Source organism: Dipodomys spectabilis, unplaced genomic scaffold (assembly GCF_019054845.1).
Source record: "Dipodomys spectabilis isolate Male_0828 unplaced genomic scaffold, ASM1905484v1 ptg000288l, whole genome shotgun sequence".
Classification (NCBI taxonomy): Eukaryota; Metazoa; Chordata; class Mammalia; order Rodentia; family Heteromyidae; genus Dipodomys; species Dipodomys spectabilis.
Genome location: NW_024870965.1, coordinates 2,952,643 through 2,979,941, shown reverse-complemented (window position 1 = coordinate 2,979,941; position 27,299 = coordinate 2,952,643). Strand labels below are relative to the sequence as shown.

At 48.3% G+C, this 27,299-nt stretch overlaps 1 protein-coding gene across 1 annotated transcript in view; it reads left to right on the top strand.

Moving 5' to 3' along the window:
• The window catches only part of Crb1 (crumbs cell polarity complex component 1), a 111,992-nt gene extending 85,385 nt beyond the window's left edge, over positions 1 to 26,607 (top strand). The window contains 7 exon segments of the mRNA XM_042701184.1: positions 7,234 to 8,184; positions 12,559 to 13,106; positions 14,814 to 14,979; positions 21,224 to 21,854; positions 21,856 to 22,065; positions 23,998 to 24,126; positions 26,355 to 26,607. Of these exon segments, the coding sequence (XP_042557118.1) occupies positions 7,234 to 8,184; positions 12,559 to 13,106; positions 14,814 to 14,979; positions 21,224 to 21,854; positions 21,856 to 22,065; positions 23,998 to 24,126; positions 26,355 to 26,607 (2,888 nt within the window).
• The last annotated feature ends 692 nt before the right edge of the window (positions 26,608 to 27,299 follow it).

The window sequence follows — 27,299 nt, the reverse complement described above, 5'->3', positions numbered from 1 at the left end:
TTGGTCAGCCTGACCCATTCCTGAAATGTGTATTAAACCCTGTCTCCCACAAATTCTCCAAGACCAGCCTCAAGGAAGGCTGTGGTAGTGGAGGTGCAGCCGCCCGGTCCAGGGATGCTTCTTCCGTGCTGTGTTATGCGGTGCTATCACTTCGCTCTTCACAGAGAGGACCTGCCTCCCCACTAAACCACTTGGGGAGGCAACCACTCGTGACTCCCTGTTATCTGCAGGACTTCATGTGCTGAGCTGGAGGGGGGATCTGACCTTCCTGCAACTGCAGGTCAGGGATGCCATGAATTCTGAGGTCCTGGTGGGGGAGGTCCCTGTGAGCAGGAGCCTCCTCACAGGAGAACCCCTGGAGAGATTTGGTGAAGTGAGAGTGGAGCGCCTAAACCAGGGCTGTGGGACTGCGCAGAGAGCTGCCATGAGCAGAGAGTAGCCATGAGCAGAGCAGAGAGCAGCCATGAGCAGAGCAGAGCAGCCATGAGCAGAAAGAGCAGCCATGAGCAGAGAGAGCAGCCATGAGCAGAGAGAGCAGCCATGAGCAGAGAGAGCAGCCATGAGCAGAGAGAGCAGCCATGAGCAGAGCAGAGAGAGCAGCCATGAGCAGAGCAGAGAGCAGCCATGAGCAGAGCAGAGAGCAGCCATGAGCAGAGCAGAGAGCAGCCATGAGCAGAGAGAGCAGCCATGAGCAGAGAGAACAGCCATGAGCAGAGCAGAGAGAGCAGCCATGAGCAGAGAGAGCAGCCATGAGCAGAGCAGAGAGAGCAGCCATGAGCAGAGAGAGCAGCCATGAGCAGAGAGAGCAGCCATGAGCAGAGAGCAGCCATGAGCAGAGAGAGCAGCCATGAGCAGAGAGAGAGCAGCCATGAGCAGAGAGAGAGCAGCCATGAGCAGAGAAGAGAGCAGCCATGAACAGAGAGAGCAGCCATGAGCAGAGAGAGCAGCCATGAGCAGAGAGAGCAGCCATGAGCAGAGAGAGAGCAGCCATGAGCAGAGAGAGCAGCCATGAGCAGAGAGAGAGCAGCCATGAGCAGAGAGAGCAGCCATGAGCAGAGAGAGCAGCCATGAGCAGAGAGAGCAGCCATGAGCAGAGAGAGAGCAGCCATGAGCAGAGCAGAGAGCAGCCATGAGCAGAGAGAGCAGCCATGAGCAGAGAGAGCAGCCATGAGCAGAGAGAGAGCAGCCATGAGCAGAGAGAGCAGCCATGAGCAGAGAGAGAGCAGCCATGAGCAGAGCAGAGAGCAGCCATGAGCAGAGAGAGCAGCCATGAGCAGAGAGTAGCCATGAGCAGAGAGAGAGCAGCCATGAGCAGAGCAGAGAGCAGCCATGAGCAGAGAGAGAGCAGCCATGAGCAGAGCAGAGAAAGCAGCCATGAGCAGAGAGAGCAGCCATGAGCAGAGAGAGCAGCCATGAGCAGAGAGAGCAGCCATGAGCAGAGAGAGAGCAGCCATGAGCAGAGAGAGAGCAGCCATGAGCAGAGAGAGCAGCCATGAGCAGAGAGAGAGCAGCCATGAGCAGAGCAGAGAGCAGCCATGAGCAGAGAGAGCAGCCATGAGCAGAGAGAGCAGCCATGAGCAGAGAGAGCAGCCATGAGCAGAGAGAGCAGCCATGAGCAGAGAGAGAGAGCAGCCATGAGCAGAGAGAGCAGCCATGAGCAGAGAGAGAGCAGCCATGAGCAGAGCAGAGAGCAGCCATGAGCAGAGAGAGAGCAGCCATGAGCAGAGCAGAGAGCAGCCATGAGCAGAGAGAGCAGCCATGAGCAGAGAGAGCAGCCATGAGCAGAGAGAGCAGCCATGAGCAGAGAGAGCAGCCATGAGCAGAGAGAGCAGCCATGAGCAGAGAGAGCAGCCATGAGCAGAGAGAGAGCAGCCATGAGCAGAGAGAGCAGCCATGAGCAGAGAGAGAGCAGCCATGAGCAGAGCAGAGAGAGCAGCCATGAGCAGAGAGAGCAGCCATGAGCAGAGAGAGAGCAGCCATGAGCAGAGAGAGCAGCCATGAGCAGAGCAGAGAGCAGCCATGAGCAGAGAGAGAGCAGCCATGAGCAGAGCAGAGAAAGCAGCCATGAGCAGAGAGAGCAGCCATGAGCAGAGAGAGCAGCCATGAGCAGAGAGAGCAGCCATGAGCAGAGAGAGAGCAGCCATGAGCAGAGAGAGCAGCCATGAGCAGAGAGAGAGCAGCCATGAGCAGAGCAGAGAGCAGCCATGAGCAGAGAGAGCAGCCATGAGCAGAGAGAGCAGCCATGAGCAGAGAGAGAGCAGCCATGAGCAGAGAGAGCAGCCATGAGCAGAGAGAGAGCAGCCATGAGCAGAGAGAGCAGCCATGAGCAGAGAGAGCAGCCATGAGCAGAGAGAGAGCAGCCATGAGCAGAGCAGAGAGCAGCCATGAGCAGAGAGAGCAGCCATGAGCAGAGATAGCAGCCATGAGCAGAGAGAGAGCAGCCATGAGCAGAGAGAGCAGCCATGAGCAGAGAGAGAGCAGCCATGATCAGAGCAGAGAGCAGCCATGAGCAGAGAGAGCAGCCATGAGCAGAGAGAGAGCAGCCATGAGCAGAGAGAGCAGCCATGAGCAGAGAGAGAGCAGCCATGAGCAGAGAGAGCAGCCATGAGCAGAGAGAGAGCAGCCATGAGCAGAGCAGAGAGCAGCCATGAGCAGAGAGAGAGCAGCCATGAGCAGAGAGAGCAGCCATGAGCAGAAAGAGCAGCCATGAGCAGAGAGAGCAGCCATGAGCAGAGAGAGCAGCCATGAGCAGAGAGAGCAGCCATGAGCAGAGAGAGAGCAGCCATGAGCAGAGAGAGCCGCCATGAGCAGAGAGAGAGCAGCCATGAGCAGAGCAGAGAGCAGCCATGAGCAGAGAGAGCAGCCATGAGCAGAGAGAGAGCAGCCATGAGCAGAGAGAGCAGCCATGAGCAGAGAGAGAGCAGCCATGAGCAGAGCAGAGCAGCCATGAGCAGAGAGAGAGCAGCCATGAGCAGAGAGAGAGCAGCCATGAGCAGAGAGAGCAGCCATGAGCAGAGAGAGAGCAGCCATGAGCAGAGAGAGCAGCCATGAGCAGAGAGAGAGCAGCCATGAGCAGAGAGAGCAGCCATGAGCAGAGCAGAGAGCAGCCATGAGCAGAGAGAGAGCAGCCATGAGCAGAGCAGAGAGCAGCCATGAGCAGAGAGAGCAGCCATGAGCAGAGAGAGAGCAGCCATGAGCAGAGAGAGCAGCCATGAGCAGAGAGAGAGCAGCCATGAGCAGAGAGAGCAGCCATGAGCAGAGAGAGAGCAGCCATGAGCAGAGAGAGCAGCCATGAGCAGAGCAGAGAGCAGCCATGAGCAGAGAGAGAGCAGCCATGAGCAGAGCAGAGAGCAGCCATGAGCAGAGAGAGAGCAGCCATGAGCAGAGCAGAGAGAGCAGCCATGAGCAGAGCAGAGAGCAGCCATGAGCAGAGAGAGCAGCCATGAGCAGAGAGAGAGCAGCCATGAGCAGAGAGAGCAGCCATGAGCAGAGAGAGCAGCCATGAGCAGAGAGAGCAGCCATGAGCAGAGAGAGCAGCCATGAGCAGAGAGAGAGCAGCCATGAGCAGAGAGAGCAGCCATGAGCAGAGAGAGCAGCCATGAGCAGAGAGAGAGCAGCCATGAGCAGAGAGAGCAGCCATGAGCAGAGAGAGAGCAGCCATGAGCAGAGAGAGAGCAGCCATGAGCAGAGAGAGAGCAGCCATGAGCAGAGAGAGCAGCCATGAGCAGAGCAGAGAGAGCAGCCATGAGCAGAGAGAGCAGCCATGAGCAGAGAGGAGCAGCCATGAGCAGAGAGAGAGCAGCCATGAGCAGAGAGAGAGCAGCCATGAGCAGAGAGAGAGCAGCCATGAGCAGAGAGAGAGCAGCCATGAGCAGAGAGAGAGCAGCCATGAGCAGAGAGAGCAGCCATGAGCAGAGAGAGCAGCCATGAGCAGAGAGAGCAGCCATGAGCAGAGAGAGCAGCCATGAGCAGAGAGAGCAGCCATGAGCAGAGAGAGAGCAGCCATGAGCAGAGCAGAGAGAGCAGCCATGAGCAGAGAGAGCAGCCATGAGCAGAGAGAGAGCAGCCATGAGCAGAGAGAGCAGCCATGAGCAGAGAGAGCAGCCATGAGCAGAGAGAGCAGCCATGAGCAGAGAGAGAGCAGCCATGAGCAGAGAGAGCAGCCATGAGCAGAGAGAGAGCAGCCATGAGCAGAGAGAGCAGCCATGAGCAGAGAGAGAGCAGCCATGAGCAGAGAGAGAGCAGCCATGAGCAGAGCAGAGAGAGCAGCCATGAGCAGAGAGCAGCCATGAGCAGAGAGAGCAGCCATGAGCAGAGAGAGAGCAGCCATGAGCAGAGAGAGAGCAGCCATGAGCAGAGAAGAGAGCAGCCATGAGCAGAGAGAGCAGCCATGAGCAGAGAGAGAGCAGCCATGAGCAGAGCAGAGAGAGCAGCCATGAGCAGAGAGAGCAGCCATGAGCAGAGAGAGCAGCCATGAGCAGAGAGGAGCAGCCATGAGCAGAGAGCAGCCATGAGCAGAGCAGAGAGCAGCCATGAGCAGAGCAGAGAGCAGCCATGAGCAGAGAGAGCAGCCATGAGCAGAGAGAGCAGCCATGAGCAGTCTCGGGAAGGCGCCCTCCCCCCCCCCCCCCACATGCCTGTCACCCCAGTGAAGTGGCCTCAGCTGGAGAAGCAGAAAGAGACTCCAAGGTCCTCAGAAATGGCAACATTAAAGTCTCCGCCAGGTTCAGAGGACATGGAACAGATCAGCACCCCATGGCCGAAAACTTCCTGTTCTCTCTGTGAATTCTTTTCTCCAAATTCTCGTGTCCCAGGAGCCAGAACACTCACTCAGTGGTCTGGAGGCAGAGACCGTTGAGGTAGAGAAAGAGGCAGGAGAAACTTCCCAGCCTTGGCCCTCCCATGACAGCCTGAAGTGGACCTGGCAAAGATTTATTTGATTCTATGTTGCATTGAGGCTTTTGAAAATTATGTGACTCACCATTTTAATTAGTGTGTGTGTTTGTGTGTGTTTTAAGTGCTCAGGGCTTAATTATCCACATGTGAGCAAAGAAGTCATCATGGGATCTGGTGGAGAGGCAAAGAAAATCTCCCCACTCAAGATGTTAACTATGAAACATACAGCAGTCTACTCTGCTTATGATAAGTTACTGGAAATGCCTCATTTCTGTTTGCTTGTTTCTATATCGGTTGATTTATTTGTTTACTTTGAAACAAGGTCTTGCGTCATAGCCCAGGCTGGCTTTGAACTTGTGATCTTCCTACCCAAGATTGTAATGACAAAAATGTGCGACTCTTCCCAGATGAATTTTCTCTGAGTGCTTATTGATTAATATTTTTTCCAAATACTGTAGAAATCAAATTTAAGCACCATACCCTCTAATAAGTAAGTTTAAACTTTTCACAGCATCAGTTATTAAGTTAAATATGCATTGGAGTGTTCCTTTAGAACTCAGTTTTGTCTGTAGTTTCTGAAATTCCAGTTCTCTGTATCTATCGAGATGATGGAGTAACAGAGCAGCACATTTTCATCTCTATTCTTTCCGTTCATCATCTTTTCATAACATGTGTCACTATTTCCACAACGCTTGCTTAATTTCTGTAGCCATAGTTGTGTGAAAGTTATACAAATAGAGATTAGAAGTCCAGTAAGTCCAATTAAGAGCCTAAATGTGTGAGACATAAATGGCAGTAGATAGTCAGTGATTAAATTACCTCAGTTAACTTGGAAGTCCATGTAAGAAGAGAACTTTGAACTCTGGATCAGACTAAATGCATTATATAATATTTAATACTGTAAGAATGCCACCATGAATCATTTCATTTTTTAAAAATCATGACCACTTTCTAGGCATTCAATTGTGGTTAAGACATACAAGGAAGAACAGAACAAGCATTTTCATTCATGGAACTCTCATCTCAAGAGAATCTGCACTAATTTGTTATCTATATAAATCTCTCCTTATGAAAAATTTACAACTTATGGGACACTGTATGTGCTTACACTTTCTAAATTTTCTCTCTTAGTGGCCAAGTACTACTTGAAATTTGTCACTAGAGGGTTATTCTTTGGCTTATTGCTTCTTACTGATGATGGACACTTACTGAGAACTTGTTACAGAACAATTTGTTGTGAGCATTAAGTCGCTTCATCTTTTTCAAAGCTCTTTGGCATAAATGCTGTGATGAATCCCATTTTGTGGATGAGGAAACTGAGGCCTAGAAAGTGAATATGTGCTTAAGACCATGCTGCCTGGCTGTTTACCATTGGCAAAAGCACCCATGCAACTGTAGAATAAAATGGGAAAATAAGACAATTACATTAGCAACAACAAGAAATGGGAATGAGCTGATTTAATAGAAAAATGTCCATATCACATGGGATTTTTAAAAGCCTACTTAATTTAGGATTAAATTGTTAGAATGCTTAAGGACTTTAGCCTTTGCACTTCCCAAACCTCAATCCTCTGTGACAAAGAACTAAGAATAGGAGCCTTGAAAACCTCAAATGATTTGGGTAAGTATAAATGTTACCACTTGAATGAAGATGTTGGGGAATTGAAAGTACTCTACCTAGGTTGTTATTTATGCTCTTTGTTCATTTGTATCTATGGTCACTATTTTTCTTGCTACTTCACTTAAATAAGTTCTGATAATTCTATTATTAAGTATCTTTGTCTTAGAACTAGGGAAAAGACATTAAAAAAAAGTTAACAGTGCAAGTAGGAGTTTGTTGTGGGACAGATGCCGGGGGTTAGACGGGCAGAAGCCTTCCGTGCTCCCTGTGCTGTGTAATGTCCAAATCTGTAGCTGAAAAAATTTGAGATTAGAAATTCCATGGGAATCCGGAGGCAGACAAGACAGAAGACAAAAATCACCACCGCCAGGTGGAGCGGAGCGAGAGGACAGAGCAGCCACACGGCAGGAGGCCACGCGTGCATCACGGGCAGCTGGGATCCCTTCGGAAGCAGCATTTGTGAGCTAGACCGGCCCTGGCTGTCTGGCAATGGTGGGCAGTGCACCTCTCTTAGAGGAAGAATTCCACGTCGTAACTGCTCTTCTCAGCCCACCCCATGTGGGAGGATGGCCCTCATTTGAAGTCTCTTCGAGGATTTTATTTGACTCTGTTATGGTTCTAAGGCTGACGGGCTGGGGGACTATGTGTGAGAATGTTGTGAACATGTCTTCCTCCTGAATTCCTGTAACTGGGATCTCTTGTGTGTTGCTTCACAGGAATCCACTGTGAAGGAGACGTGGACGAGTGTTCATCGAGCCCCTGTCAGAACGGCGGCAGGTGCGAGGCCTTGCCGGGGGGCTACACGTGCCACTGTCCAGTTGCTAACGGTTCTTGGCCGTCTTTCGGGGGAGAGGACTGCGCGCAGGCCCTCCCGGGCTGCGCTGGCGGCCCGTGTCTCAATGCCGGGCTGTGCATCCCGCACCTCCGGCATGGCCAGCACGGGTTCACCTGCCAGTGTCCAGCGGGCCACGCGGGGGCTGTGTGTGACACGGTCACCACGCTTTCCTTCAATGGCAGCGGCTTCCTGGGGGTGCCAGGAAGCCCAGGTAACACCACTGGCTCTGCCTGCCACCTGTCCTTCGGGTTTCAGACCGTCCAGCCGGACGCCCTGCTGCTGTTCCGAGGCCTCGGAGACACGTCTGTGACGCTGCAGCTGCTCCGTGGGCACATTCACCTAGCCATCCACGGCCACCGCCGGTCAGAGGCACACCTCTCCCTTCCCCACAACACCAGTGATGGAGAATGGCATTCGGTGCAGGTGATGTTCGGGGAGACGGTGACCCTGGCCCTAATCGATGACATCTGTAAGGAGAAATGCACTGTCGGGGCTCCCCTGGAAAGCAATCACTCAATGTGTGCTCCCCAGAACTCTTTTTTGGGTGGGTTACCGACTGGAACAGCCCACCATGGCGTCTCTCTCCTGAACGTCTCTGATGGACCGTCCATGCCTCCGTTGGTTGGCTGTCTCCAAGACATTCTGTTTGACGGGAATCACATTACCCTGGAGAACACTGCCCCTGGCTGGTCATTAAACATCCAGACGGGCTGCCTGAGAAAGGACTGGTGTGCAGGGCAAACCTGTCAAAGCAGAGGACGCTGCATGAACCTGTGGCTGAGTTACCGGTGTGAGTGCGACAGGCCTTACGCAGGACCTGACTGTCGGAGCGGTGAGAGAGGGCTGGGCACCAGCACACAGAAGGGGGCGGGCAGGAACGGAAGCTGCGATTGCTGCTGGGAAACCCACAGCCTCCTAATGAGAAAACAAAGGTGCACTGGTGTGTGGTCATTTCCAGGGCATCTGCAGGAGGTTAGAGCGCAAGCCACGCAGCGGGTCCGGAGGGATGAGCAGAGAGCTTCAGTCCATGGGTTTTCCACCTGTGTTAATAAAGTACACTTAGAATTTTACCAGGTGCTGTATATCAGAAACTTATTATAAAACCAGGTGCTGATGGCTCACACCTGTAATTCTAACTACTCAAGAGGCTGAGATCTGATCACAGTTCAAAACAACTCAGACAGAAAAGTCCATGAGAGTCTTATCTCCAACCAACCACCCAAAAGCCAGAAGTGGGAATGTGGTTCAAGTGGTAGAGCACCAACTTTGAGCAAGAAAGCCAAGAGCATGAAATCCTAAATTCAAGTCCCGGAGCAGAGGGGGGCAGGGCGGAGGGCAGGGAAGAGAGGGGAGGAACAGAGGGAGGGAATAAGGGATAGTGAGAGACAATATCATAAATCTTAGTTGAGGAAAGTCTCTTCGGTAGGGAGAAAAGAACTTTTGGGGACAAAATGTCCAATGCCACATAATAGCACAAAATACTCTGTGGTTAGTAAATTCTCAGCAAGCTTTCCTACCCTCTTTTCTATGCAGTTCATACCTGCTTCAAAAATCATGTCTATGTTTAGGACATTAGCAAACTATGAATTTGGCTCAAAAGGTAACTTTTACAAGATGGTCTTGAAGAACACAGATAGATGGCTTAACTCAATTTTAAAAACAAAGGAAGAAAGAAAATGCGACCAGTACAAACAGCAAAAGTTGCTAGAGGTCATAATTAACGTGATCTTGTTTCTCTAGCAAATCATGAAATATATTTCAAAATCCTTCATTTCCTACACCATTCCAAAGATTGCTGTTGATAGTGATCAATACATACCTGTGTCTTTTCATTATAACCATCAGGCTTCAAAAAAATGTCTGAGCGGTGTTTGTATCAGTCTGCTTTGAAGTTTGGCTATAATTTACTCCAAGTCAATTGTCTCCTCTGCTTTATAGGACATAAAATTAAAACCAGTCTGAGCGCATACCCTACTCTGCATTCAAATGGCTGAGAATTATTAGAAACTATTCACGCTCCCCCCTTGACTACAATATTCATTACAAGCCACGGTCCTGTGTGACCATGAGGGACGGCATTTCCCGCTCTGAGTAAGAGTTTAAGTAGAGTGGCAAGTTGTCTTGTCATTATTTCTCAAGGAGAAAAAAGGGGGAAATTATGCCCAGGCTTATGGTTCACTTTTTGAAGAAAAAAATTTAATTGACCCAAGGCAATATTTTTACGACATCTACAAAATAACAAACAGATGCCGACTGGTTTGGACTGGCCTCCAGATGCAGTGAATGGAGCTCCTGCTGACCTTGGTGGACAGGGGTGGGGGAGGGAGGAGGGGAAGGTAAGGGGAAGGGAGGAGGGGAGGGGGGAAGGGAAGAGGAGGCTTGGTGTAGGGATTCAAGAGAGGTCAGTCCAGTGGGTTCTGGTTTTATTTTTTTCCCATCTAGGGAAATCATGAAATGTTTTTAACCATGTCCCCGAATTGGCTGCACCCCTTCTAGTTAGTCCCCCCCCCCAGCCCAGTTTCTTTAAACCCTCTCACTGTTCTCACTGAGAACATTTGTGTCACAATATTACGCATCGGGAGGGAGTCTTGTAAGATCATGTCTTTCCTAAAAAATGACTTGGATGGGTTTAAGGAGAACTGTTTGTCATGTCTCTCCTTAGTCGTAGAGCTCAAATGTTCCGTCCTGGCTGTTATCTCTAAGGAATGTTCTCTGGGTGTTTATTCATTTGTAAGTGATATTCAACTGTAGTAATGAGAACTTGGAGTCTCTCCGTCCTTAGACGTGTATCATCCCCACAAGGGAGATGAACTAAAGAAGCACACACTTCACCCAAATCATGGGGAGCACTCACACGTGGTTCCCTAATACGGCACCTATGGAACGCAACAGCGGATTAAAGGGGTGCTCTAACTGACTGACTGAATGCAAAAGTTGATATTCTCAAAATGGTCTCATCCAGAGTGTTCTGAGCAAGGTTTCCCTGAGCTGAGCCTGCACGGCTGTGGGTAAAGTGGTCTCTCCCTGTGTCCTGGTACTGTTTTGTAAGAACGCGGAGCTGGCTGGTGCTTTAGCATGTGTGCATCAGCATGGGTGCATCGTCTCCCCAAGGTGCACGGGTTTTATCTTCATCCTAGACTTGAGAACCAGACTTCTCAAGAATTCTCTAATGACTCCCCTTAGAATTTGAGTTTCTTGGGCATAGAACTTGGGCATAGAATTCAAGTTTCTGGGGCTTGAACTCAGGGTCTGGGCACTGCCCCTGAGTTTATTTTGCTCAAGGCTTGCTAGCACTCTACCCCTTGAGCCACAGCTCCACATCCAGCTTTTTTGGTACTTAATTGGAGATGAGTGTTTTCCTACCCTGGCTGACTATGAACCATGATCCTCAGATCACAGCCTCCTGAGTAGCTAGGATTACAGGCATGAATCAAGGCACTCGGCTGTGGTTGGACTTTTTTTCTTTTTTGATAGCATCATGCCTGCCACATATAGTGGCTCAAACCTCTGCTTGAGGAATGGGCAGCTCGTGTCTTCCATTTTGACTCAAGTTCCCAAACAATTCTTTCCCTATATCTATGAGAAACTAGATCTGCTCAAAGCTTTCATGTGCCAACTACACTGTAATTCTTGAAGATACATTGTATAAGCTTAACATCACTTCTTGGGTCAATTTAAACTAAACCATGCTCCACACTTGATTAATTGGAGATAAGAGACTCACAGACGTTAATGCCCAGGCTGGCTTCGAACCTCAATCTTCACATCTCAGACTTCTGAGTAGCTAGGGTCACGGGCATAAGCCACCAGTGCCTAGCTTGACTTGCCTTTCATCTATTCACATCAAACCTCACCTTGTATCAATCGCTGAAGCTTGCCAAACTTACTTCTTTTTCCTGCTTCTTCTGTACCTGTTATCCATCTTCAGGGCACGTTACTAGCATGTATGAAAACCAGACCTCCATGTGCATAGTCAAGTCAGTCATACGTGACTTTGTGTGTTCCTAAGATCATGTAGCACTTTGTACCCTGGTACTACCCGCTTGTGATTTCTGAAGAATAGGACTTGCTTCTGGGGTGGTGGGGGTGGGGAGGACCAGATCTGAGGTCTGGCTTTGAATCCAGATCCACAAAGTGAGGCTTCGGGAGATGTAGCTGACCGGCAGGGACCCACCCAACCCCTCAGGATGAGCAATGGAGGGAGCGTGTACAGCCTCAGAACTCAAAGGCTTCAAGAGCCAGGATTTCTTATTAAGTATTTTATCCCCTGTAAAAGTGCCACCGTGTATTCTGAGATGTTAACCTCTTCAAAGAGGCTATTTTATCTAACAGTACACTTTGAAATTTACCTGTAGTTGCCTGGAGCAGGCGGTCTCCAAAAACAGATTCAAAAGCGCAGCATTCCTATAGGAAATCGTGTCAGAGTTTTGAAAAATGTCGCCTTTATTCAGGAAGTCTTCAAACACAGGGAGCTCTGCATAAACCAACGTGTGTCTTACTTCCAGCCTCATTTTTACTGGACCATACCACGACCTCTAAACATGTTGGGTTGTGCTCTTTTTTTTTTTTCTGGCTAAGACCAGGATGTAACAAACATGAAGACAGCAGTATCTTCATGACAGTGTTCTGGTCAAGGTCCATGGTGATTTCTAGATCACAAAATGCAGTGGGCAATTTCTAGTTCTCCACTGACTTTAGCTCTCCGTGAGAGCGCGGTCCAACCTTTCATGCTCCTGTGAGCTCTTTCCTCCTGAGGTGGCTGGCCATTTTCCCTGGGCTCTTCTTTTATCCTACTGGGTGTACTCAGTTTTTTCCTTTCCCTCTATCTAGTGACTGGCTCAGTTCTTGCACTTCTATATAGATAGACAGACAGACAGACAGATAGATAAAATAAAACCATTAGAAATATTTACTCTTTAGCCAGGTGGCTCATAGCTGTTATCCTAGCTACTCAGGAGGCTATGTAGTTATTTTTAGAATAAGTAAGCTTAGATGCTTAGAAAATGAGGCTGGATCACTGGATTTGTTATTTCTTGAGTAAGGCTGTCCTGAACTTGAAAAACAAAGTAGAATTTGTGTGTGTGTGTGTGTGTGTGTGTGTGTGTGTGTGTGTGTGTGTGTGGTTTTCGTCTCATACTCTTTCTTACTTTTGAGTGCTAACATAGTTTTTTTTTACTGGGTTTTTCCTCTCATTTTCACACTGAAGAGTATGTGGCAGGCAGATTTGGCCAGGAAGACACCACTGGGTACGCTGTCTTTCATGTTGATGAGAGTTATGGACAAAACTTCAGCATCTCCATGTTCATCCGCACACACCAAACGTCAGGCTTACTTCTAGCTTTGGAAAACAGCACTTTTCAATATGTCTGCCTCTGGTTGGAGCAGGGAAGACTAGCACTGCTGACTCCCGGATCTCCCAAATTGGTAGTAAAAGTTGTTCTGAGTGATGGAAATGTCCATTTTGTATCATTGACAATCACGCCAAATGGAATGGAACTGTATCAGTCTTCACAAAGCCTGGGATTTATTTCTGCTCCTACATGGACAGTCCAGAAAGGAGACGTGCTCTATGTCGGCGGCCTGCCTGACAGGCAGGAGACTGAAGTTCATGGAGGATTCTTCAAAGGTTGTATCCAGGATATAAGACTCAACAACCAAAAGCTGGAATTCTTCCCCAACTCAACAACTGATGTGTCCCGTCATCCGGCTCTTGTTAATGTGACCCAAGGCTGTCCTGGAGACAATGCCTGCAAGGTAGGGCTGTTTGTGTCTACTCGGTACACACCGTGGCCTCATATTTATTTTTTAAGGTAAGTAATTGATTAAAATCCTCTGTATATATGAAGACAGTGCTCCTGATCCATCTGTCACCCAATAGTGTTTTTCAGCAAGTCTAGGGTATTTACAGTAAGCCATAAAATATTGTCTTGTGTTATGGTGTGTCAAACAAGCAAATTAACTCATTTGGTGCCTCCCTCCCTTCACACCACAAACAGCAATAAAAATATCCAAGAGCGACGTTATTTTCATTTCTAAACCTTGAATGGCATTCTGGAGGTTTAGCTGAACTCTTCTTAGAAGATCATTAGCTTTTTAAACAAATCGATTTCTAGGGGCTGGGAAGATAGCTCAGTGGTAGAGTGCTTGCCTTGCATGCATAAGGCCCCGAGTTCAATTTCTCAGTACCACATAAGCAGAAAAAGCCAGAAGTGGCGCTGTGGCTCAGGTGGTAGAGCGCTAGTCTTGAGCTGAAGAGCTGAGGGACAGCGCCCAGAGTTCAGGCCCCATGACTGACCCCCAGCCCAAAAAATCGATTTCTAACTGTCTTAAGAACTTGTTACAAAGGAGTGTCCTCAGATCAGTTTATGAGTACAGTGCATTTTAGTCACTGTCACCTCTTCCATAACTAACTTGAACTTAAATGTTCAGCTATAGATTTTAAAATTTTATTCAGTCAACATGAAAATCATGAGTGAGAGGTTAGCTTCTTTTTGCTGGTTGGATTTGCAGTCCACTAAAATATAACTTCGCAGGGCCCATGTTTTCTTTTACCATTTTTTAAAAAATATTTTTATTGTAAAGATACTGTTCAGAGGGGCTACAGATACATAAATAAGGTACTGAGTGCATTTCCTATCGAGCATTGTTACCCCCCTCCTTTGTGAGCTGTTTTAAATATATGAAGTTGTTATCTCTGGGTGAGCTTTTGGAGGAAAAGAAGGAAATCATTTAATCTGTGTTGAATGTTTGTTGAGCTCCGATGGCCCTCTGCCAGGCTGAGCTCTAAACATCCACAAATGAATCCTTGTAGCTTTATCAAAGGAATACTTCCATTGGACTTTTCCATGCAGTTCTGCGGAAGGACTAATGTATGAAATGGGCATTTTTATCCCCGTATGCACTGTTAACCGAAGTTTCCAAAAGTCAGATAATTGGCTGGCTGTGTAGCTTTGTGGTTTGTTTAACATGTGCGTGTTTACCACACAGGAGGCCTTGTGTTCACACCTCAGAAAAGCAAACACAAGTAAATAAGTAATTAGAAAGACAGATAATAGAGGAAGACCTCAGCTTCCTTATCTGCAAAGACAGCACCAATAGTGCTGGCGTAAGCGTGCCTGGTCATTCACAATTTACTCAGGGCTTCACTGTCCTTTAAAAAACCCTCCTCATGTAAGAGTTGATTTTATTTCTTCTCTCCTATCCTGTCTCTCTCTGCTCCTTTCTGTTTCCTGATCCTCTCTCATCCCTTTCCTCCCTACTACTCTTTTGGAAAGTCACTAGCTATGATAATAGGTTTGTGCTACAGTATTAATAATGTATGTTTCACGTATTACCAGGTAAGGAAATTGGCATTTTAATGGGATACATAGATTGTGATATATAATATCGTAATATGTAGTTGTGTGTGTGTGTGTGTGTGCACTCACCTTTAATGTTTCCTGTGATGTCTTTTCCACCCAGTCTAACCCCTGCCGTCATGGAGGGGCCTGCTATTCCCTGTGGGATGATTTCTCCTGCTCCTGCCCCGCGCACACCGCCGGGAAGGCCTGTGAGGAAGTCCGCTGGTGTGAGCTCAGCCCCTGCCCTCCCAGCGCCCAGTGCCAGCCGGTGCCACAGGGATTTGAATGTCGGTGGTGCTCAAGTCCATCCGATGCATGTGGCACACGCTGCACTTGTCCCAATTGGAAACACAGGAACAGAATACAGGCAACACACCGAGAATACAGGAAACACGGAGAGAGAATACAGACACAGCCACCTCGCTAAAGACATGTGTGATTCCTCTGGGAGGAATTTAATAAACCTCCACGAATAGTGTTCTAGAGCAGCCAGCTTAGCCTCTCCCCTTATCGTGTCCTAGTAAGTGGAGTGCCAAACCGGAGAGATCATTGGTCATCTGAAGCCGATGTCTAAAGAATCACAGGCAGATGATTCTTGCCTTTCCTTCCTCATTCCTAGGAATACAGAATGAGTGTGTAGGGTTAGCACACTGCCATTTATTAGCATGAGTCTTAGGCAGTTCACAAGACGACCATTTCCTAAATTAGGTCCCCCACCCACAAAACAATAAGAAGAAAGCCCACTTGGCAGTTTTCCTTTGATGGGTGTGTGTCTACCTGCCCATCAGCAAATCCATCAGTACCCGGATGAGGCTGGTCTTGCCATTCCTCCCCCCCCCCCCCCCCCCCCCCCCGCATGACAGTTTCCTGCAACCTCTCCCTGAAAACATAGTTTCTGCAGTGCTAGGAATCTGCACGCTACATTCACAAGTTTGGATCCACATATTTACCACACTATCCTTTGTATCTTTAATCTCTCTTGAAAAAGATGCCCATCACTCTATATTAAATTTGAATTTGAATCCCTCTCCCCTTTATTCAGAGACTTGGCTTCTGAATATTTGGTTCCAATTTTTTTCTCCCAATCCAACACCACCTTTTTTTTCCATTAGCAAATTTGGTTGATATGAACTTATCAACTTCCTTTTTTCTCCCCTCTCACAGATTCTCTGTGCTGTTTAACTGTAATACTGAACACTGGTTGGGAAATTATGATGAGACTTACTTGCTTAGTAACATTGTAAAGTAGAAAATATCCATATTTCATTTGATAGAGGAGAAACTTTAGATACAGAGGAATGAAAGTGACATGATCAAGTTACATAACTGCACAGTAGTAACCGTAATGTATACCATCAAATCATTGTTAGCTAACCTACTTTGAGATTCACAAGTATCTTTCCTTACTATACGCAATGAATTCTCAACTACATTCTCCCCCTTCCTTCCTTCAATCCTCTACCCCTCTCCTCCTGGCCCTCCCCTCCTTCAGAGGATCGTCACCATTTCCTGGTGATGCTTTTGTTGGGCTTTGACCTAGTCTTTCTCCACGGAGTCTATCATACATCAGTTAATTCATTTGCAACCACTTGTATACCACCCCGTGTGTTTACTTGTAGATTTACGGGTCAACTTTCTTTTTTTTTTGCAAATTCTTTATTGTAATTAAGTGATTACATAATTTCACAAATTTCACAGTATTGTGGGATAATGAATGCTTAGTTAAAGTCACAAACACATTCTAACTTTCATGGGGCAAATTGTCTATCGTGGTGTATAAATTTTATTAGTTCTATGAGCTTTGACAATACAGTTATTTCTTCCACATCGGGTGATATGTATATTCAACTTTCTTATTATGAAAACTTTCCTTTGGCCTCTGTTCCTCTACTTCCTTACCTCCCATTTCTCTGCTTCCTTCTATAATGACAAAACTATCGCTCTAAAAGAATTGTTCCCAATAGGCTTCTGATATCTTATTGAAACCACTGAAATCCTACTTCCTCCAATCTCTTTTCCCCCATGAATCAGACACTACTACTGCTATCGTGAACTCCCACAAGCCGAAGCCAGAGCTTAGCAAATGCCCTGTGTCATTATACCTGGCTTAAGACCAACAACTGTCCTCCTAGCTATCCCTTGTAAATACACATCCTTTCCCATTCTGTGATGCTTTGTTCTACGCAAGTTCACTTATTTGTTTATCATCTCTTCCTCACAAGAATATAAGTTCCCAAGGCAAGAGATTTTTCCTATGGTTTCTCAAGTTACGGTTAGCCCTCAGAATAGTGTCAAACATAGAATGTGCTGTCAATGAGTATTTGTTAAGTGAGTAAATTGACTAACTCTTCATCAAACCTACTCCAGCCAGAGTTAGCTTTCACTTAACTGCTCTAAACCCTAAGTCCATCATCTACTTCCAACAAAAGAAATACATAAGATAACTTTTTAAAATACTTTAAATAACTTTTTAAAACAGTGGATTGAAACCAGATGAGAGAATGGCCTTGGGTCAGTACCAATATCCTGTTTAGACCAGGCCCATAGCGACTGAGGAGAGGAAAATATATTTACTTTCATGTTTCTATATTTTAAAATACATATTAAATGATCCTTATGAAATACAGTAAGCTATATAGACATTTGGGAACATTTTTTTACAAAGGTATATACAGATTTATCGTTCAGATTTAAGAAGTATGACATCTAGGTAGGAAACGTGAAGAGTGTACCCTGGTTTCTAGTATGTGATTTTGTCTAGAATGTGATTTTTCTTACTCATTTGTAGTTCTGGAGATTCAACTAGAGCCTCGTGCAAGGCAGATGCTTTTACCCCTGAGTTGCCTCCCCAGTGCAGACATAGATTTTAGAACCAATGTCTTCCATTGCTCTGAGAGGCTTATTAAACATGATTTATTAACCATTCACTTATTGTTATTCTCTAGATAGAAATACCATAATTCCAGCTGTGATCTAAACCAGGGTACGAATCACTGTTCACAGTAGGATTCCAAGAGTCAGAGCAGCCCAAGAGCAGTTCACACCTACCTCCACTTAGATCACCCACAGAGGCATCAAGAAGAAAGGAGGAAATCTTTCCTACAGCAATCTTAACACAACTGTCAAATCAAGTGCGACATTAATCTAGTCAAATAATACATCTAGGGGCTGGGAAGGTGGCTCAGTGGTAGAGTGCTTGCCTTGCATGCCTGAGGCCCTGGGTTCAATTCTTCAGCACCACATAAGCAAAAAGAAAAAAGCCGGAAGTGGTGCTGTGGCTCAAGTGGTAGAGCGCTTGCCTTGCATGCCTGAGGCCCTGGGTTCGATTCCTCAGCACCACATAAGCAAAAAGAAAAAAGCCGGAAGTGGTGCTGTGGCTCAAGTGGTAGAGCGCTAGCCTTGAGCTGAAGAGCTGAGGGACAGAGCCCAGGCCCAGGGTTCAGGCCCCACGACTGGACCTCCCCCCCCAAAAAAAAATCTAAACTATGACACTTAAATGATCCGCTTCACGTGTCTGATTTCCAGTAAGAATCCCATTTTTCCAAAATCAACAAAGACATTATTTTGTAGGTTATTCACTTAGGACTGCTGGCCGAATCCACCACAGGCATGCCAGGCTCTGCTGCTGGCACAGGACTTGGCGAGGAGTTGGAGAGGATCTGATTCACAAAGCTCAGGGGCTAGCGTGCAAAAAGACAGCCCAGAAACAAGTAGATTTGAGTGGTGACAGAACAAGATGGAAGGTGGGGCAGGCGGGAAGGGCTCACTTGAACTTGGATGTGCAGGGAAAGCTGCTCAGAGAGGCGAGGGTATGGAGACATCCAGAGGAAGAGCACTGCAAGTTCAGTAACAGTGGCAATAAAGGCCTCTCCGTTTATTGTCTTTGATGGATGATAGGAAGGCCGGGGGGGGGGGGGGGTGGGGGGGGGGGGGGGGGGCACATGAGGAAGTGAACATAGGAATTGGGATTGGGCAGTCAACCAGAGGCCGGATCAAGCAGGATCTGGAAGGTGGTGTTCAGAATTTAGGATTTCTTTCTAGAGGTAACCATAACTATAGAAGGTCTTGAGTCACAGACATGGTTACATTTATCTTCAAAGCCACGGAAGCAGACACTGAGCAGTAACAAGCCAGCTTGGAAGTGGATGGCAGCTGGGTTTAGAGTTGGACAAGGAAGATCCTGTTTTAAGATCAAATGTTACCAAATCATAAGGAGAAAGTGAGAACAGAGAATTGACCACTGGACAGTCGTGGAGAATTCACCGTGACCTTGACAGTGACCCTTTCAGTGAAGTGAAGGAACAAAAGCAGAGAGAAAGGGACATGGGAGAGGATGTCAAGAAAATACAAAACTCCTACAAGTCTCTAGGGTAAAGAGAACAGAGGCAGCGAAAGGCTGCAGGGTAGGGAGGGTCTTTGGGGTCTTGCGTGTTTATTTTTTAATATTAGAGCAATCACAGTGTGTGTACATTATGGGGAAGCAAAAGCGGCACGGAGAAATGAAGCCTAAAATCCCTGAAGACAAACGGAAGCCAGCACACGGAGGAAGAAAGGCAGGCAGGAAGGCAGGAAGGCAGGGAGGCAGGGAGGCAGGGAGGCAGGGAGGCAGGAAGGAAATAAGGAATGGAGGGAGGGAGGGAGGGAGGGAGGGAGGGATGAGTACAGCACAGGATTTGTAACAGAGTGAAAGCCAGTCAGGGTGAGAACCAGCCCCTGTGGTGGAAAGCTGAGCACACTTCTCATTTCTTTGGTTTCCTCAGCACCGTATCCCAGAAACCAGGAGCCGAGACACGGTTCGATGTTTCAAGAGAAAGAACACACTCTGAATTACTTTGTAGACCAGGGGAAAATATTTTTTTCTGGAACCTGGGGTTTGACTCAGGGGCTGGTACTTATTAGACAGGCACTCTGCCACCTGAGCCATGCCTGTTCCCTTTCTGCCCTAGCTACGTTGGGGGAGTGTGTCTCACATCTCATCCCCAGGCAAGCCTGGACCTCAATCCTCCTATTTATGATTCCCATAGAACTAGGATGACAAGTGGAGGCCACCATGCACCAACCACATAAGAAGCTGGGATTATGAGTCACCGTACTGACAAAATTATACTTTTAATATAGAAACAAGATAAAAAAATCACATGAAAGTCCTCTGTTTCCCATATAATAGGTTGGCACAAGATGAAGGCCTTTGCAATGATTGTATATAATTTGTGTGTGCGTATATATATATATATATATATATTTACAGACACACACACACTCACACACATACACACATATAGCCAACCACCTAAAGTTACTTGGTTCTAGGAGTACTGGCACTTTAAGCAATTCGTTATTTTGAACACTGATTTCATGTCCATTTTATGTATCCTTCTTGAACTTATGTTTTATTATCTTTGAGTAGTTATACAAAGTCGTTGTACAATGTCCACTTATGCCATTCATCTTCATCGATGTCACCGCTTTCATCCTCCTCCCTGGTCCCCTCCAACTCAACCTCTCCCTTCAATTTTCCTAGTTTGACAGGATATGCATGAATATCATGATTGCCTTCTTCCCCCTTCCCTGTCCATTCATCTCTCTCCTCCCCTTGACCTCCAACTGCCTGCCAGTTGCCTTTTCAGAAGCCAGATTCCACTGCAAATTTACTGTTTCTATATCTTTGGTTTGGTTTGGTTTTTGCCAGTCCTGGGGCTCGAACTCAGGGCCTGGGTGCTGTCCCTGAGCTTCTTCTGCTCAAGGCCAGTGCTCTACAACTTGAGCCACTGTAAATTTACTGTGCTCTTAAGAGCTAAAGGGTCATTTACCTTGTTCTTGATTTGGTCACATATAAAATGAATAATATCTTATTTTTAGAGCAATTATAGAATAAAAATTAGCATTCGTTATTATTTCATTGGGGGGGGGGTGCTGTGTGGCTTGGATTTGGGGACTGGACCATCATCCGAGTTTGCCATTTGGGGTTGGTGATCCATCCGTGGAGCCGTGATACTGTACGGCTCAATTTCTTCCATAGCAAAAGGTGGACATGATCATTCAAGAGTTGGGGGACACCAGCAGCGCGGTGCACCAAGCAGCGCGGTGGCCTGCGCCTGTAGAGCAGTGGCTTATGCCTACAGAGTGGAGGCCTGCGCTGTGGAGCAGTGGCTTGCGCCTATAGAGCTGTGGTCTGCACCGATAGAGCTGAGGCCTGTGCCTAAAGAGCAATCGCTTGCGCCTATAGCGCGGTGGCCTGCGCCCGTGGGCAATCGCTTGCGCCTATAGAGCGGAGGCCTGCGCCCGTGGGCAATCGCTTGCGCCTATAGAGCGGAGGCCTGCGCCCGTGGGCAATCGCTTGCGCCTATAGAGCGGAGGCCTGCGCCCGTGGGCAATCGCTTGCGCCTATAGAGCGGAGGCCTGCGCCCGTGGGCAATCGCTTGCGCCTATAGAGCGGAGGCCTGCGCCCGTGGGCAATCGCTTGCGCCTATAGAGCCGTCCGAGTCACCGTGGCGCAGCCGGCTGATCGAGGCCGCTCTCCGCTCTCCGCAGGCCTGGCGGACGCGGTGCTGGGCGTGCAGGACGCGGAGCTGGTCTTCAGGAGCAACGGGCACATCCGCCGGGAGCTCACCCGCCTCACGCTCGGCTTCCGGACCCGGGAGGCCCGCGTGCGGCTGCTGAGCGCGCGCGGGGAGGCGGACTCCCTGACCGTCCGCGTCCACGACTCGCGGCTGCTGGTGGAGCTGCGGAGCGGCGGCCCCGGCGGCCCCCCCGCGCGCCTGCGCAGCCCGCGCGCCGTGAGCGACGGCGCCTGGCACCGCGCCGTCCTCGCCATGCGCGCGCCCCGCGCCCGCGCCGCCGCCTGGCGCCTGGAGCTGGACGGCCGCGCCGCCGCCGCCGCGCACAGCCTCGCCCCCGCCGGCAACCTCAACTTCCTGCGGGACGGGGCGGACATCCACGTGGGCGACCGGCCGGCGCCCGGGCCGCGGAGGCCCCGGGGCTGCGTGGGCACGGTGGCCGTCGGGGGCCTGGCCCTGTCCTACGTCGCGGGCCTGCGCGGCTTCCCCCGCCCTCCCCAGGAGGAGCAGCTCCTCAGGGTGTCCCCCGCGGCGGTGGTGACGGGCTGCGCGCGCGGGGACCCCTGCCGGTCCGCCCCGTGCCTGCACGGCGGCCGCTGCAAGGACCGCCGCCTTCCACTGCGCCTGCGCGGCGGGCCGGGCCGGCGCGCGCTGCGAGCTCCGCGCCGACCTCGAGGACGCCGACGACGACGACGCATGCGCGTCCCAGCCGTGCGTCCGCGGCCGCTGCAAGCCGGGCTTCACCGGGGCCCACTGCGAGGCGGAGATCCGCGACGACGCCCGCTGCCCCGGAAACGCCACGGGGGAGCCGTGCAGGTGCGTGACGCCCAGCCCGGGGCGGGGGTGGGGGATGCGTGGTCCCTACGCGCCCGCCCGGGGCCAGGACGGCCTGGCTCAGCTCCCACTGCCACGGTGGGATTTGCCTTTCTGGAATGTTCCACACACAGCACCACGAGTTAGACTGCCGAGGGTCTCACAGTCCGCGGAAGGAGACAGGACTGAAATACACCTACAGCGAATCCAAAACCATCTCCCTCTGAACCCCGGATGGTTTGTAAAGTCCTGAAAAATCCACCTTGAAGTATACATTTGTCTTATAAAGCTGACATAATAGTGGTCAGAACGAGCACACCCACCCATCATCATCATCATCACCATCATCACCATCATCATCACCATCATCACCACAGAATGTAATTGCTAGGCCCAAACCAGCAGCCTGAAGGGATTGCGTTGGAACGATTTGGTTACTCTGCTTCTTTTCTACCCAGGACACGTGTGCATTATCAGATACAGACTAAACACTGAGGAAGTGTAAAGTAAATTTACCTCTGTCTGTGCTGTTGCTAACACAGAAGACCTACACCTCATGGTGGTAAATATGTCTCCTCTCACAAGAGCTAGTCAATTCTACCTTCAACAGAAAATATCGTAAGGACATGTCAGGCTTCAAAAAAAATGCCAACTAGCTTTGAGAAAGGTCAGGTAGCAGTGCAACTATGAGGCATGGTATACACGTTAGGTCCAATCAACAGCTTCCCGTTGCATTGGAAGGTACATGAGAGATGTTTAGGACTTCGAACTTTAGGATTTAGAACTTGACATTGAGAAATTAAGCAGGTACAAGTTGTGGAGAATCAGTTACTCAGTTGTGGAAGTTTACTTGCCCACAGGCACTGTGGGATGCTAAGGAGCTGGATCATGGCTTCTTCTTTCTCTTAATCAAGAAAGTTATCTGTTGCTTAACTCCATGGATGTGACATCTTAGTGGAACGTCGGCACTTAGCATCTTCACTGTACCTTGGCAGTGTAGGAGCTGTGCAATAATAGATCCTATGGAAGTATGTAGGGTTTCCTGTAGCTGTGTTTGCTAGGAGATGATGTCATTAAGGAACCCCTCTGAATGGGTGGAAGGTCTACATACTGAAAAGTCTCTAGGAGTTCTTGCCAAAGCCCTGGGATGCATTCCCTGTTAATATCATCCCTCTCACCTCTCCATCGTGACTCAGTTATTTAGCAAATTTAAAGCAGTGTAAGTGATTAAGAAAACAACAATGGCAAACATGAATCACCAGAGCCTATCCTTGCTTAGCTTTTAGTCATTTGTTTTGCCTTTTACAAGGATTTGCTAACTTGCACGACTTTGGTGTTCCACAAGCAAGCGCTGTGGGTGGCTTCACACTCAGTTCCGTTGAGCGCTGGGCGGTCAGTCAGTCCTCTCTCCCCTCCCGCCAGCACTTGCCTTGCCTTAGGCTCAGCACGCCATGAGTTACCGGGCAGGAGGGAGCCAGTGGTGGCAGGGCAAACAGAGTTCAGCACTGAGAGCTAGCAAAGAAGTCATGTGCTTGCCTGGGTACCACAGCGCCGTCCTGGCTTTCCTGGCCTTTGTTGAGATGCAATTTTCCTCTGGCCTTTCTTGATTTATTAGCAAAGCAGGAGCAAAGCCGGCTGCAGCAGGTTCCTTTCCAGCCTTAAATTTCCTGTCCCCTCAATGTCACAGATCGTTAGCTTCTGAGTGAACGCTTCGTACAGTAGAGAGAAGGTGGATAGTCAGGCAAGCCGCAGGACTTTCTAGAAGGAACTTTATGCTAGAGAAATGGTTGTTTGTATCATGCAGTGCATTTAGAGCTCCCATGGCCCTCATCTTAATTAGCTTAGCGTGGAGGCCATCCACGAACGTCTCAAGAAGGCTTCCTTGAATGAAATGAATAAGATAAACCACTGTGGTTATTCCTCTTATCTCTCTAGTCACAGCGGATTGCCCTCCACGGTCTGTGGGAACGAGAAAACAAATCTCACTTGCTATCATGGAGGGAGCTGCATCGAGTTTCAAGCAGAATTAAAATGTGTCTGCCAGCCGGGTTTTACTGGAGAATGGTGAGTCACATTAGAACTTTCTAGAAGAAACTTCTTGGCTAAAGAACAGTAGGGATTGCTCAAAGATCCCTCTTTCTTCCAATTTTCCATCTCAGTTCCTGTAGAAAAAAAATCGGTGCTGAAATATAGGTCCAGACCGAGTCAAGCAATAAACAAGAAGAAAAATTACACTGTAGGTCAAAGGACAAAACACATGACTAGCCAAGATTCCAAATAGGGAAATATGCTTTTCAGAAAAAATGTATAATACACTACCTTTCTCTCTTTGTGGGGTTCCCCCCCACACTAACTCTAATGCATGATATAACTGTGGCTGCTGTTGACATACATACAGGCACTCCTCAAACATTGCCTTAGAGAATTACCTACCACAAAGAAAGCACATTCACCCCACTGATGTGTTCTACAGATGAGCTCCAGTACTGTTCCTGTATGTGTGTTGTTTGCAGTTGGGTTCAAAATAAAGTAGCTAAAGGAAGGACTGGAATGGTTTCAACAGGCTCCCAAGGCTTGGAGAAATGAGGCTTTCCATAACATCGGAGGATACTGAAGACGTTTCTTCTAATACTGGGACTCGTGTCCTGTCTGGAGAGGCCGCCAGCTTCTCAGTGTCTTTCTGGAAGGCTGTGAATGATGGATTAGGCAAAGCACACCAGCCCACCCACGACAAGAAGTGCTTGGCCAGCTTCTTAGCCTTGTCAGGTTTTGCTCAGATCTAATCAGGGAAGACAGAGCCAAAAAAAAGAAAGAGAAAACAGAATGTCTCAGCTATGCTTGGTATCTGACGGGATAAGGAGTTGTTTTTCTTGGAAAAACTCTTTGTTTACCTTTCTACCTAAGCTTTGGTGCTACCTCGCTGAGCTCCTCTTTTATCCACCCCTGTTGCAGACGTTAAAGTTCCGCCTTTTTTGGTGGTAGAGGAAGTGACAAATTGTCTCCATGAGACATCAATGTGATAAACTGCTCCCTGGACATTTTTGGAGTTAAGCTTTTCTAGGAATTTCCTAAAGTAATACAGATGTCTCAGAACCTTTGCAGAGCAAACCGAGTGGCTGGTATCTCACTCCTGTAAGCCTCACTACTCAGGAGGCTGAGATCTGGATATCACAGTAGGCAAAGCCTGCGCTGGAAAATCTGTGAGATTTTCCAATTAACAGTGCCTCAGAGAATTACCCACCACAAAAAAAGCACATTCACCTCGCCTATATATTCTATGTCAAATGAGCAAAAATCTAGACATAGAGCTATGGCATGCGTGGCAAAACCCCAGGCTAGAATGAAAAGGCTGAGGGGGACACGAAGCCCCGAGTTCACCTCCCAGTGTTGGCACTGGTGTGCACACGCACACCCTCGCACACACGTGCACACAGAATCTATCAAGAGACTGGCTGGTGAATCACTTTTGATACGTATCCAATGATAAACAGTATTTCAAAATCTATAAGAAAGAAATAACAAGTGTTTGTGGAGATACATTTGTTTCCCTTGATTTAAATATCATGCCATATATACATGGTACCCTGTAAATATGAGTTAAATGAAAGCAGTATCTGTTTTGGAACAAAAATCAAAAGAAAAGCACGATTAATAGATGAGGACAGACAGGGTCTGGGGGAAGAGGGCAAGATGAAGTTGTTCCATCAGAAAACTTGGCTTTGCAAGTCCTTTTATCAGAACATTCAGAAATGACACTGAGTGACTAGAACACAGATCCATGAACAAGTGAGAACTAATAGCCTCCTTCTGCATACGTTGAAAGGTGACTTTAAAAGGTAAATGTCCCAGAAGGAGCCTTTTTTTTTTGAGTCTGTCTCTGTGTCCTCCGAGGGGCACAGTCTGTCTCTGTAGCCTCCTGCGGGCGGGGCCTGCAGCCTGGGCTGGCATCCTGCTGCCTGCCCTCCTGGTTGCTCTGTGCCCCTAATAAACTGAACGTTTACAAGGTGGCAAGCCCCTTAATGCTCTTAAGGGAGAAATTGGCTTATGCGTGACCCAGTTTCCAAATGTTGGCCGCTGTGTCCTCGTTCCAGCGGATCCATGTGTGCACACGCAGATCCTTCCCACTGAGCTGCACGTGTGCTGCAGGAATGGAAAGGAGTCATAGGAAGTCTGTGTACACAGTATGGAAATCGGCAGCCAGAGCCCTATGCTGAGGGAGCCGGGGCAGAGGAGGCCGCTGCGGCCGGTTGGTGCAGCGCCCTGGGTCTCTGATGCCTCTGGTTGTTTTCCAGGTGTGAAGAGGACATTGACGAGTGTGTCTCCAGGCCATGCCAGAACGGGGGACTGTGCCAGGACCTGAGGAACCGATTCCAGTGCGTGTGCGGCCTGGCCTTCGCCGGCCAGCGCTGCGAGCTAGACGTAAGCGGCCTGTCCTTCTATGTCTCCCTCTTACTCTGGCAAAACCTCTTCCAGCTCCTGTCTTACCTCATTCTGCGCATGAACGATGAGCCGGTGGTTGAGTGGGGGGAGCAGGAAGGTTATTGACCTTCTCACGTGTGAGCCACTGAAGTTTAAGAAATGCCTTGACTTGGTATGAGGTCTCGAAAAGAGAAAAGGAAGCAAAACCATCTTGAGTCGGGCACCGATAACACGCCTGTAATACCAGATACTCAGGAGGCTGAGATCTGTGGATCATAGTTCAAAGGGCAGAAATGGCTGAAAAGCCCATGAGACTCTTACCTACAGTTAACTAGGAAAAAGCTAGGGGTGTAACTAAAGCTCAAGTGTCATAGCACCAACCTTGAGCAAGAAGGCCAAGGGACAGTGTCCAAGCCCTGAGTTCAAGCCCTTGTTCTTGCACACATGCACGCATGTGCATGCACACGTGCATGCACAGACACACATATCTTGAAAATTAATTCAAAGCTAATTTGAAGCATAGCACAATACAGGTCTACATAAAGTATATTCCTATTCTAGTTTCAACAGTGCAAACAATTATTCTTGACAAAACCAGAAATATCTCATTATTGAGTTATTTAATACAAACATGGTGTTCTTAATAGTTCCATATCTGAGTGATTTCTATCCCAATTAAGAACTGTTCTGTCTTATGCATGATATAATTTGCTATCAGAAGGCACTCTCATTTCTTATGATCCTCTTTTCATTTATGATTTTCATTTTTTTGATTAGTAAGATGTGAAAACTTGGAAATTATATGAACTGCATATTTA